At 40.5% G+C, this 13,835-nt stretch overlaps 1 protein-coding gene across 1 annotated transcript; it reads right to left on the bottom strand.

The window, feature by feature from the left end:
* Positions 1-547: 547 nt before the first annotated feature.
* ncstn (nicastrin) lies at positions 548-13,481 on the bottom strand. The gene is made up of 17 exons (XM_089008879.1): positions 13,372-13,481; positions 11,874-11,975; positions 11,050-11,173; positions 10,838-10,959; positions 10,039-10,184; positions 9,819-9,963; positions 8,755-8,867; positions 8,286-8,438; positions 8,091-8,195; positions 7,373-7,450; positions 7,124-7,293; positions 5,620-5,722; positions 5,451-5,549; positions 5,292-5,379; positions 2,641-2,804; positions 2,354-2,566; positions 548-1,284 (listed from the first exon to the last, which is right to left on the bottom strand). Exons 1-17 carry the CDS (start codon positions 13,427-13,429, stop codon positions 1,162-1,164), a joined length of 2,106 nt encoding a protein of 701 aa, XP_088865005.1. The 5' UTR covers positions 13,430-13,481; the 3' UTR covers positions 548-1,161.
* Between the last annotated feature and the right edge of the window lie 354 nt (positions 13,482-13,835).

The raw sequence follows: 13,835 nt of genomic DNA, 5'->3' as shown, positions 1-13,835 counted from the left end.
GTAAAGTCTCGTTATATCGATATTCAAGGGAGTCCGAAAAAATATCGATATAACCGGGACTATCGATATATCCGACCCTGTTTGCATGTTATTTTCTCCGTGCGTGCATAGAAATAGTATCGATATAACCGGGACTATCGATATATCCGATATCGATATAACGAGACTTTACTGTAGTAGTCTTGGTGCAACATACAACGATTCACCATCGCGTTATTTATGTCTTTTCCTTCTGATTTCGCCATCAACACGGATCAACACGATGTTTTCAGACCAAACAAAGTACCCAAAATGCATTGTGGGACGCTTTCTCAGTCAGGGGCGTTCCTGACGTGATGTCACTTCAGGAATCGGCACCAACTCGAAAACAAGACTTCCTGAATATTCAGCGCGAGTCTTAAAACGTAAAATATAGCTATATGCGATGGAATCTTTGTAAAATACGCTCAGTAGAGGCGTCGGTTGTCCTTCAAATATGCCCTATAACAGTCGTCGATACTCAATTACTTTTAGTTTGTGTCATTTATACATTGAAGAAAGTACAAAGTGTAAAAGCAGCATTTATTTTGTCACCAAGGTATCACGGCAGGTTAAAGGTTCCCGCCGTTGACGTCAACAATTGTGTAATTATGACTCTACAACCAAAGGAAAAAAAAAGTCCAACCTAAATGGAAGTAAACAGTGCAAAACACATCGTTCCAGCTTTACATCACCAATGCATCACCAATGAAATCTTCTTGTTCAACGTGACTCGAGAGAAAAGTGGTTTATCAATGACGGTAATTACAATTATTTACAACAAAGATTACACTATTGCACGGGACAATCGCTTTCACGCACACTCACTCGTTTTATCATCGCTCACGTACACAAACGCAGTCAACCGTCGATACCAACACATACTTGTCATTGCTCGTACAAATCAAAATAAGAAGCAAGAACATTAATTTAAAAGAACTATGAACATCCTTTTTCGAGGCTTGCTGCTGGTACCTGACCAGACGTATTTTTTTTTGGAGACACTCAGCCTCCATTTTGAGGTCTAAAACAACCTTCAAGAGGGGCGTTTTACCTGCTTGTGCGATTTGGATTGAATCGACACGGTCTTGGTCGGCAGCCAGGTAAATGTAGTCATAGTAGAAGTAGTTGTAGTACTTGTAATCAGTAGGTGGCGTTGGTGGGCTCCCTCTGGGAGCTGAAGAGGATGTCCGCTTTGGAGCTGATCACGTAGGTGAGCAGCAGGGAAGTGAGCAGCACGCCGACACCCACACCCAGAGTCACCATCTGGGAAGTGGAAAGTGGATTTAAAGCAGGGAGGTGGAAAAAAAAATGCAAGAGTGCTGTTAGGTGACAGCGTTGGCGTCCAAGTCAAGGCACGGGGGCCAAATCTGGATCATTAGTTTGTTTTTCAACAAAAAAAACAAAGTAATGTAGTTTATTCAATAGATTGTAAAAAAAAAATGAAATTGTAAAGAGTAATACATTGGTGAGACTAAACACATTCTCAAAAAAAAAAGACTATCAACATCGCAGGGATACTATCAGTGGGCCTCAATCTGCAGAACATAGGCACCTAAAAGCTAGCAACAACCTATTTGATAACAATGAGATTAAAATCTTAACGAAAGAAAATAGATGGTTTAAAAGGGGAGTAAAATAAGCTATTTTCATGAAATAGCAAAACCCTTCACTAAATCGCCAAGGTGGGGTGATGTTCAATTTGGATCGTTCCTACAACAATCTTCTTAGGCAAGATAGGCTTAGTTATAATATATATAGGGCCAACTCTACCAGAAAGAAGATTTTAGGTCGCTGACGAAGCCTCATGGATAAGAAGCGAAACGTCCGATACCTTCAAAGAAGTACAGATGGCGACTGAAGAAACCTTCTCATCACTGGAAAATAATGTATTAAAGCCCACCCATGTTGCTTTGCTTTTCTGTGTTGGTGCAATGCATTATGGGATAACTCTGTGGTCATTTATCGCCACTATAAAATCCAGCAACATGATGAAATTGCATACTGACACACACTACCTAGTGTACAGGTGTCAAATTCAAGGCCCGTGGGCCAAATCTGGCCCGCCACATCATTTTATTCGGCCCGTGAAAGCAAATGTAAGTTTTATATAAGTATGCTTAAGGCTTGTAAAAATAACCTGTATTGGTTTGTACTGAAAAATAAACATTTCATAAAACATATGCTCTATAAAGATATGTACAACCGAAGAGAAGACGACATATGTTACTACAAAAATGTTCGTATGTACCGTCGGTCGTAACTCGAACGTTCGTAAGTAGGGGAGCGTCGATATAACACATTGGCATTGTGAGTGTATCAAGTACGTTCCGACCTCCAGCTCGTGACTGGCCACCAGAAAGATCCGACCCTTGATGGTCTTCCAGCGAGATTCTGTCCAGGTGGAGTAGTCAGTGGAGGTGAACTCTCGCAGGTCAAAGGCGGGTGACAGCGCCTTCGAGAGGTGCACGGTGGAGCGGACGCAGTAGCCCATTCGGACGGTGGCGTTGGACGGCAGGACACCTTGAACCCACGTGTATGTGTACATCTGATGAAAGGAATGAAACTCGTGACGCTTTTGACAGGAGGCGAGCGCTGTTAATCTGTTTGACGACCACTCACGTGTTTGCTCATGGTATCGCTTTCTTGCATCCGCTGGTTCTGGCAGTCTTGCTGGGTGACGTTGACCACGTTGCCGGTCAGGTTGGCCAGCAGGTGTTGTACCAGGTATGTGGGCTCGCTGGACTGCAGCACCACCCCCACGTAGAAGTTTGTGGCCGTGTTCTCTGAACCACGCAATAAAAATCGTTTTTTTTTAAAAACTTTACTGAATTGTTAAAGAGGACTTGATGGACATAAGTGTTTTTTTTTTTTTAAATAGTCTAAAACACAGGTGTCAAAGTCAAGGCCACGGGGGCCAAATCTGGTCCGCCACATCATTTTATTCGGCCCACAAAAGCAAATCAAACTTCTGAAATGTCATGATTCTTGCTAAAGTCCTAACCCAAATTTCAAATTGTCCCATGTAAACCACAATAACAGCCCTTATTTTTGACGTCAGATTTGAAAATTAGTCATTAACTCATTCACTGCCAGACGGTGTGCAAAAATGTGTCCACTCCAGTGCCAGGGTTTTTGTCATTTTCACTTAAATTGTAGGACCCAGAAAATATTGTGTTTTAGGACTACAAAAACATTCAATTCAGCATTAAGAAACCTTAGACTCTCTTTTTTCATCAGAAAAAAAGAGTTAATTCCTAAATTATATGGATCTGGAGTTATATGAGCTTCAAATGAGGGCAGCACTGGAGTCGGTGTCTGCTGACAGTAGTTGTGAGACCTGTTGTGGCTCAATATGACTTCACATATTAGGCGCACCGGCCTTAAAGAAACCTTAGACTCTCTTCTTTCATCAGAAAAAAAATCCTAAATTATATGGGTGCGGAGTTATATGAGCTTGAAATGAGGGCGGCTGTACAAAAGACAAATGCAGTACATAGCGCTTTAACAACAGCTGAAGCTGGAAGAAAGCGCTACTATGGACAAAAGGCAAATGCTGCCCCTTTGTGGAAGGGAAAAACATTGCCAGAGGTCAGACCAGTGCTTTACTGGAACCCTGGTGCAAAAAAAACAACAACAAAAAAACGAAACAAATTCGGAAATGGCGCTCCACGTCACCCTTTTCAATTTCCGAATAAATTGGGGAATGGCAGCGAATGAGTTAATTCAATAATTTACAAACCAAAACACGTTTCTGAAAAAAGATATGGGGAAAAAAAAAATCGGAAACAAAAGGAAAAATCCAAAATTTGCGGCCCCCACAAAATTTTAAAACAATTTAAATAAATTGGTTTTCGATATAAATTTCTATTAACCACCAGTTAATCAATTTATATGTCTAATGTGGAGGAGATGAAATATTCTAATGGTTTCCCCAAATTAATCACGGCCCCCCGAGAGGAAACCGTAAGTACAATGTGGCTTGTGGCAAAACACGAGTTTGAATGAATTCAAGTACAGTGAGACCTCAACTTACAAACACCTTAACTTACAAACTTTTCGTCTTACAAACGTCAAATTTATGAAAATTAAACCTTATAATAAACACTATTTTCATAATACACACCCACCACGGCTGGCGGAGTGATCTTCGGCGGAAGCACACGACCGAACAGCACCAACAGTCCTTATGGAAGGTGACTCTCCTTCCATTACCCATCAACGACCATCAAAAAGGTAAATGAAACTTTATTTTACCGCACAGTTTATTTCTTTAACTACAGTCCTCATGTAATGTGCCTCTCTTTCCAAACAGCAATTCCGTTTGACCTTCGACCTCCAACGCCATTCCATGAAGCCATAAATGACCATCACAAATGTAAATAAAGTGACTTTGTGATACAATGCAGTGTATTTCTTTCATTGCAATACAATAGCACGTTTATTATACATAGATTAAGGTATGTTGTGTGTAGTTTTAAGGCTTATTTAGTTGAAAAGTATATTTTATGGAAACCCGGGAACGGATTATTCCCATTTTAATGGTTTCCTATGGGAATTTTTTTTTTGAGATACACACTTTTCGCCTTGGACACTCTGTCTGGGAACCAATTAAGTTCGTAAGTTGAGGTCTCACTGTATGGTCTAAAATATTTTATTTTCTAATATTGTGGATTAATTAGTTACTATATCCTGTGTTCTTCCATCACTGTTTGGTTCGGGGCCGCCACAAAAATGGACAAAATCCGACTTCAACGGACAGTTAGGACGGCGGAAAAAATCATTGGCACCGCCCTACCCACTCTCGAGGACTTGCACACTGCAAGAATCCAAACTAGGGCGCGGAAAATCCTACTTGACCCTCCGCACCCTGCCCACCACCTTTTCCAGCTACTCCCCTCAGGCAGGCGCTACCGATCCATGCGCACCAAATCCAGCAGACATTTAAACAGCTTCTTCCCCCAAGCCATTAACTCTTTGAACTCTTTCAACAGTAGCCAAAATGGAAATGTATAGTGCCACTTAGCAGTTTTTTTGACAACGATACTAGTGCAGCGTGTTCTACCGGAAACAAATTCCTTGTGTGTTCTACATACTTGGCAATAAAGATGATTCTGATTCTGATTCTGATTCTGATATTGGGCATTTATTTCAGAATCGCCTCCTCTCCAAAAGTGTCCCACAAAAATCCAAATTGTATAACTAAATCACGATGCACGGAAAAGTCTCCTAAACTCAATGCACGAATACCGACTGATATTCCGACAACTCACTCAGGTGTCCGGCAAGGTCACTTGGTACCATCTGCTGCATCCAGCTGTTATTTGACCGAATCAGGAATGAATAAAGCATCTGAGTCACCTGAGGGACAGAAACAAAAAACCCGTGTTGCAAAAACCTGAGAGAGTACAACCAAAGGAAAAACTCCTTACTATTTGGGCGTCGACGTAGATGCCGCTGAGCTGTGATTGGTCACCTCCCGCTTGCTTGTACAAAGATCGAGCCAGCATGGTGGCAACCTCGGTCAGAGCCTAAACGACAACACGAGTACATTGTGGTAAATGGACCTTTAAAAAATTTTTTGACAGCACCGTGGTAGACCTTGGCCGTTTCTGTGACAAACTGCAGCTGCTCTTCTTGGGTCATGTTCTGCGGGTACGAGACGCGCATGTATTCTGCGTTATCATACATGCTCTCGTAAAACCTGCAAAGGAGACATTGAGTATGTGTTATGAAATATATATAATATATATAATAATAAAATCTGTATAAAATGTTTTACTTTTTCTCGGCTCAGACCAAACAGTGTAAGTGACAACACACGCGTCCATGATAAAAATCATTTATTGACAATGTAACGTATATCAATTAAAATATGAATAACTTTAAATCGAAACTATGCTTGACTCACGTTTCAGTGTGGGCGAGGCGAGGAAAGGAAAAGAAAGGAGCAATTAAAAAAAAGGAATACGCGTGATCCGGGTCTTTCCGAGAATCGAAACCGAAGGGCACCTTAACAATAGCCAAAGGCGGAACAAAGCGCGACTATGGAGAATAGCCATGGAAATACTGCCCCCTCCTGGAAGGAATTAAGCATTAAATATATACAGTGATACCTTGGCTTACGAACCTAATTGGTTCCCAGAAAGTGTGTGTAAGGCGAAGTGTGTATTCCAAACATTAATTTCCCATAAGAAACCATTAAAATGAGAATAATCCGTTCCCAGGTACCCATTAAACATATTTTTCAACTAAATAAGCCTTAAAACTACACACATATACATTATTTTATGTATAATAAATGTGGTACGGTATTGTAATTAAAAAAATAAACTGTACTGTATAATAAAGTTGTTTTATTTACCTTTGTGATGGTAGTTGTCAATGAATGGCGAACTTCCAGGTTGCCTCTTGATGATATCCGAGTGGAGTTGCTGTGCTTTCTCTGCGATAATACCCTCACTCACACTGTCCCCTGCGATCTGCTTTTCGTTAATCCAAATCAACAGAAGTGATTCAACTACTAATGTATAATAAAGTCGTTTTATTTTCCTTTGTGATGGTCGGCGATGGCTTGATGGAATGGATAGCTTTTTGCATAAAGTGTCTCAAGGAGCTCTGGATTGTATATCTTGGAAGTTGTGATATTGCAACAGGTAAGACACACTAGAAACTTCATTAATAGCCGGTTTCCTTGCTTGTCTTTCTACCAACGAATCTTGACCAATCACGTGCGACTTTAACCGAAGACTGGGGGCGGGGAATAGAGGCCAAAAAAAGTCGGCTGAAATTTGCAGCTACCTTTTAGGAGCCCCAAGAACCGGCTTGTTCGCTAACGACACATCACTCATTGTGGCCATCGGTGTGTTTCCCGAAAAATAGTTTGTATGCCAAGATTATATTCTCGCGAATTTAACGTTCGTAAAGCGAAAAGTTCGTTAGCTAAAGCATTTGAAAGCCAATGTATCAGTATCAGCCAATGTATGAGATTTTTTTTTTCCCAGGCCTCGTATATAACGCGCACGCAAACTTTGAGTTCTTTTTTTAGGTAGAAAAATTTGCGCTTTATACTCTAATAAATACGGTAAATTCACCACTTTTTCACCTGTTACTGAAAGACGACTGGTGGTCGGCGATCACCACGCCAGGGATGGGCCGCGATCGCAGGAAACGTTGGAAGGACGAAGGCGGCAGTGGCTGTGATACGTTAGGTTCGCTCGCCGATACGTTTAAAGTCATCACGGACGACTGGATGTTTTCTATCAGTGTCTTCACCTGTCATAGAAAGTAAAAAAAAATGAGAATTGATGAGGTGTGACGGGAAATATGGAGATAAGAATGAGGAGCGACAAACCTCCTGGTCAATGCTGGCGTTTCTTCTTGAGACGGGATCGGAGTGGAGCCACAGTCGTGAGTTGGCACGTAAGCCCACCTAGTTCAGAATTTCAGAATTTGTCTTGATCAGAATCATCTTTATTGCCAATTATGTAGAACACACAAAGAATTTGTCTCCGGTAAAACACGCTGCACTAGTATCATCATAAGAAAAATGGAGGCACTATACAGTTCTGTTTGGGTTACTGTTTAGAGCGTTAATGGCGACGGGGGAATAAGCTGTTTAAATGTCTGCTGGATTGGCTGCGCATGGATCGGTAGCGCCTGCCTGAGGGGAGCCGCTGGAAAATGTGGTGGGCAGGGTGCGGAGGGTCCAGTAGGATTTTCCACGCCCTTGTTTGGATTCTTGCAGTGTGCGAGTCCTCGAGAGTGGGTAGGGCTAAAGTGGAAAACTGTGTCTTTCGTGTTGTTGTCACATTATTTGTTCTTTTTGGTTTTGACTTCAAAATGGCGCCAAATCAGTTTAGGAAACAGCTTTCTGGAACGGATTATGGTCCAAAACCGAGATTTGACTGTATATGTAATAAGTTTATTTGGGTCCATCTAAGGCCTCTGAGGAGAACCATAACTATGACGTGGCCCATGACGAAACAGATTTTTGGGTACAGATGGCCCCGATATTTGAGGGTAATAGCTTTTACATTCATTTTATCACCCAACTACTGGTTCAAACACACCTGTCCGACCTCCAGTACAGAGTGAACGTTATCCAAGTCCACCAGAAACAGCTTGTTCTCCATGTCATAAACCATTCGGGAACTGCCGATGTAGTCAAAGGTTTCCTGCAAGGTCAAATAACAAATTGTGTTAGTTGATTTTAAAGAGGAAACAAAACAAAACAAGAATGTGAACAACAACAACAACACACTGACCCCTTGGAAGAAGGCATAGAGGATGGTGCGGTTGGGTGGCGCCTCCTGCGTGACGTCGCGTAAGGCGTGGGCAGCCGCCAGCAAGGCGATGAAACCCGAAGCGGCGCTCTGCGCTCCGGGAGCGACGTCGAAGAAGAAGGATCGGCTATCCAGCTGCGCAGTGGAAAAGGGACAGCCGTATCAGAGCCATCGTGATTTTTTTTCCCATTTTAATGATCAAAATAGTGGCAATTGATACACGCCTCAATAAAGTACAACAGAAGTTGTGCTGCCTTTTGAAAAATATATACAGTGATATCTCAGCTTACAAACTTAATTGGTTCCCAGAAAGTGTGTGTAAGGCAAAAAGTGTATCTTCCAAACATTAATTTCCCATAGAAAGCCATTAAAATTAGAATAATTCATTCCCAGTTCCACATAAAACATAATTTTCTACTAAATGATCATGAAACAATGATGAGTTACACACCCGCGTTGCTGCGATGATGACGCTCTCTGACATTTTGTGCCCTTTGGCCGTGTTGTTGAGCGGCTTGCTGGTGGCCCAAACGTTGAAGTCGCCAAGTGGGTCACAAACGTATTCTGCATGAAAAAAAAAAAAAAAATGTTTTTAAGCTTTGTTTTTAAATGTACATGTGATTTTTTTTTGAGAATTGGACTTTGGTATTTTGTCTCTCACCAAACAAATAAATAATAATAATAATAATAATAATAATACATTACGTTTTAAGCGCCTTTCTAAGCTCTCAAGGACACTTTACAGTCACAGACAAGCATAGGTAATATAATAAATAAAATACAATCACAAATACAATACAATAAATAAAATACTATAAAATACTATTCTAAATAAAATACAGAAAATGTAATTTTAAATACATGGGTTTTGATATGGGACTTGAAGGTGGGAAGAGAATTGATGTTACGATTAAATTATGGGATGTGGCTGTGCTTTGTAATGATCGTGTACAATGGAGGCTACATTGAATGCTATTTCCAATTAAACAAGAAAAAAACATTCAAATAATCATTGTACTTTTTGCATTTTTCGAATCATGAACAAAACACCTAATTCTCAGATGGTCTTCTACTTTTCCTTTCAGCTTGTCCCTTCAAGATAAGGTAAACTGTTTCCGGGTAGAGTGAACGCTGGCGCGAATGGCTGCCGCTGCTCGCCCGCACACAAAAAAAATTACGTGACCGTAAAGTGTCCATGAGAGTTTTAAAAGGCGCTTATAAATGAAATGTATTCTTATTATTATTCTTATTATTATTATTACATTGATTATATTTTCACATTGTTCTTTTTGTTTTTTTTTTGTTCTTTTGACTTCAAGATGGCACCTCGAGAGTGGCAGCCTTTCCAGCAGCTAATGTATTTTGTTTTCTACTTCTTTTCATAACTTTTCTGCTGTGAAATGTAAATTTCTTCATTGCGAGACTAATAAAGATAAATCCAATCCAATCCAAAAATGTTTCAGGATACTTTTATCCACAACTTTAAAAAGCACAAGTGAACTCAAACCAAATTACCCGGCGTGATGCCAAAGTTGATGTCATTCCTCCTCATGCAGGTTTCCGTGTTGGTGACGGCTGACATGTGTGAGAAAAGTTGCATGGCACAGAGTGGATATTGGGGGAAACTGCCATTCACCACACGGTTATGATCAAAGTAGCACTGCCAGAGACAAAAAAAAAGGTCAAAATTCCAATGTTCTTGCTCGACTGACGGAATGAATTTTTCACCACCGACCTGCCGGATGAAGCGTGTTATGTTGTCATCCTTTAGGGAGAAAATGGGGAAGTCAAATTCCTCATAGGACAAACCATTGCCCAGAGGATTCCACACCGTCACGCTGCAGTGAGCCATGGCCGGGTCGTAGCTCTCGGAATACACGCCTGACAAGGATGACATTCGTTATATTTTTTTTTATTGGATATCACACTAAGTAACAAGAATAAAAAGAGTCACATAAAAATGAAACTAAACAATAAATAATAATAATAATCCATTTAATTGACAAGCGCCTTTCTGAACACCCAAGGACACTTTACAATAAAAACAATACATAACACACTAAAATCGTAACTAAAACAATAAATAATAAAATAGCAGATTAAACTACACCATGAAAGCAAGTTTAAACAGATGGGTTTTGAGGTGAGATTTGAAAGTGGGAAGGGAGTCAATGTTATGGAGTTCCAGAGTTTGGGAGCGGAGCGGCTGAAAGCTCTGCACCCCACCGTGGTGAGACAGGCAGAGGGCATACAGAGGTGGAGGGAGGAAGAGGATCTGAGGGCCCGAGAGGGAACGGAGATTTGAAGTAGGCCAGAGAGATAAAGGGGGGGGGCAAGGTTATGGATGGCTTTTAATGTAAACAGAAGTATCTTGAAATCGATACAAAGTTGAACAGGGAGCCAGTGGAGCTGCTGGAGGACAGGAGTGATGTGGTGAAAGGAGGGGGTTTTCGTTGATGATTTGGGCTGAGGAATTTTGGACTAGTTGGAGTTTATGGAGACATTTTTGATTGACCCCGAAAAAAAAATAACACCTGTATTTTCATTGGGACATGCATGATGTGGAGAGAAGCCCTCCACCGGGTTAGCGTTTGGTGCCACGACAGCGACGCCCGCCACCCTACTGGAGCCGTTGTTCAGCTTCATCATGATGGACCTCATGGACGCAAAGAAAATATTCAATGGAAGACATTTTAGAAAAGTCTCTGCGTGTGTGTAAAAAAAAAAAAAAAAAAAAAAAAAATACCTAGTGAAGAGCCGTTGTTCCAGGACAACCATATAGGGAGGATGGAGACCCGTACGCAGCACATAGTCTAAGTTTTCTTCTGACGCAAGCACATGGAGCACACCCACATCTCCAGACAAGGAAGCTAGTGGAGGATGAATTCAAGTACAGTGAGACCTCAACTTACAAAAAGTTTTCGTCTTGCAAACTTCAAAGTTCTGAAAATTAAACCTTATAATAAGCACTATTTTCATAATACACACCCACCACGGCTGGCGGACTGATCTTCGGCGGAAGCACACGACCGAACAGCACCAGAGGTTAAGTTAGCAACAGTCCTTATGGAAGGTGACTCTCCTTCCATAAGCCATCAACGACCATCAAAAAGGTCAATAAAACTTTTCTTTTTATTACAGTTTATTTCTTTAATTACACTCCTCATGTAATGTGCCTCTCTTTCCAAACAGCAATTCCCTTTGACCTTCGACCTCCAACGCCATTCCATCAAGCCATCAATGACCTTCACAAATGCAAATAAAGTGACTTTATGATACAATGCAGTGTATTTCTTTCATTACAATACAATAGCAGATTTATTATACATAGAATAAGGTATGTTGTGTGTAGTTTTAAGGCTTATTTAGTTGAAAAGTATATTTTATGGAAACCCGGGAACGGATTATTCCCATTTTAATGGTTTCCTATGGGAATTTTTTTTTTAGATACACACTTTTCGCCTTACACACTCTGTCTGGGAACCAATTAAGTTCGTAAGTTGAGGTCTCACTGTATTATTAACATGCCAGTAGAACACGCTCGTTAATTCATCCGGCGGCTTTACTCACATTGGCAGCCAATCTGATGCGTGGCGTTGAGCAGTCGCACACAGGGGACAGTGTCGTTGAGGTGCACGTAAATTTTCTTTTCCACTGAAGTTGAGCCAGCAACTAAAACAAGAATCGTTGTAAAGGACAATTAAGCATTAAAGGACAACCAACACCTCCGGACAAGTTGCGTCCATAATTTGTAAAATCACTTCAAATGACTTCTACTGAGCGCATTTTACAAAGATTCCACCGCATATAGCTATATTTTACATTTTAAGACTCGCGCTGAATATTCAGAAAGTCTTGTTTTCGAGTTGATGATGATTCCCTAATGACGTCACATTTGGAACGCCCCTGACCGAGAAAGCAACACGCAATGCATTTTGGGTACTTTGTTTGGTCTGAAAACATCATGTTGATTCGTGGTGATGGCGAAATTAGAAGGAAAACTACATAAATAACGTGATGGTGAATCATTGTGTGTCGCAGCCAATTGCGTTAACACGCAAAAAAAAAATGTAAATTTACACAAATTCCCAGCAGACAAATCAGCTCATTTCCAACGGCGCTTGTGCATTTTCTGGGCGCTACATTGGAGTCCAGACGGCTCGAATTGATACGGAAGGACTTCTTTAATCGATTTCAAACATTTATGCTTTCCTCTTCAGAACTATTCGAATCATAATCATAACTGGATGAGTAACAGGAAAGCATCTTCTCGGAATCTGAACTCTCTGAAGCCAATGTTTTGATTCTGGAGCAGGGCAGTTTGTGAAGGATTAGCCTGGCGTGACGTCACGAACTGGGGGCAGGACTTTCAGAAAATCCCCAGTTTTCGAGCTCATTTTGTGGCCAGTTGTGGGACACTTTAAGTCATTTTTATTGGTGAATTGCATTTGACTACAACTATCAGCCTGCATGTTTTGGGTATTTTAGATGCTATGAAAGTTTTTCTGATGTCAGTTAGGAAACGAAAAATGGTGTCTGTTGTCCTTTAAGCGATTCTTACAAGAAATATTGTAACAGAGATTCATCGTTTTTTCTCAGATTATCACTACGAACTAATCAAATTGCGGACCTAGTGTAATGATACTTAACGCAAACTTCACAACATTAGTCTTAGTTTATGGTCATTTCAGTAACATTACATAAATCGTACAATTGAGGCTGTGATTGCGCTCCAGGCGATTGAAAAATCACGAGTAGTCACGCTGAAAACCAGTCGCCCATTGTAGTACTAATTCCGATTTCTCTTTAAAGACAATCAAGCACTGAAATGTTGCCCCACCTAAAAAATTACAAGACACCGACGTGAGCACTAACCTCCTTTGTACAAAGAAGGTGGCATTTTAGATTAAAGCTAATTTTATGAAGAAGTCGCTACTAGCCTAGCCTAAAGCTAGCCAACTCACAAAAGAAGTCGGAACAGGCGAACCGTTTTGTTTCCGTACACACAGCCCAGGCGTAGGAAAACCAATCAAGTACGCCAAATGAAAGTAGTCAGACGTCAACTTACCGATGAAACATACACAAAGTAAAGTGTTAAAAATCAATTTCTCAGACAATAAATCCATCTTCCTGGTTTGAAAGGAGACCAACACAACAGGAAGTTGCAACAAACAAACATCCGGGTTCTGAGTGTTTGATTTCCGGTGTGCTCTTGTAACTTGTTTAATCCGTTACTACGAATCAATAATAATAATAATAATAATAATAATAATAATAATAATAATAATTTCCTTTCGGCTTTCCCTTCAAGGGGTCGCTGCAGCGAATCAGTGTCCTCCATTTTCAGAGGTTTGTTTTAGCCAAGCTTTTACGTACTAGTACTACTACTACTACTACTACTACTAATAATAATAATACTAATAATAATAATAATAATAATAATAATAATAATAATAATACATTTCCTTTCTAAGCATCTTTCAAAACTTTCAAGGACAGTTTACAGTCACAGGATAAGAACAGTTTTTTTCT

Source organism: Hippocampus bargibanti, linkage group LG11 (assembly GCF_051943395.1).
Source record: "Hippocampus bargibanti isolate YZ-2025 linkage group LG11, ASM5194339v1, whole genome shotgun sequence".
Taxonomy (NCBI): Eukaryota; Metazoa; Chordata; class Actinopteri; order Syngnathiformes; family Syngnathidae; genus Hippocampus; species Hippocampus bargibanti.
The sequence above is the reverse complement of the archived record's forward strand: the minus strand, read 5'-3'. Positions and strand labels throughout refer to the sequence as shown.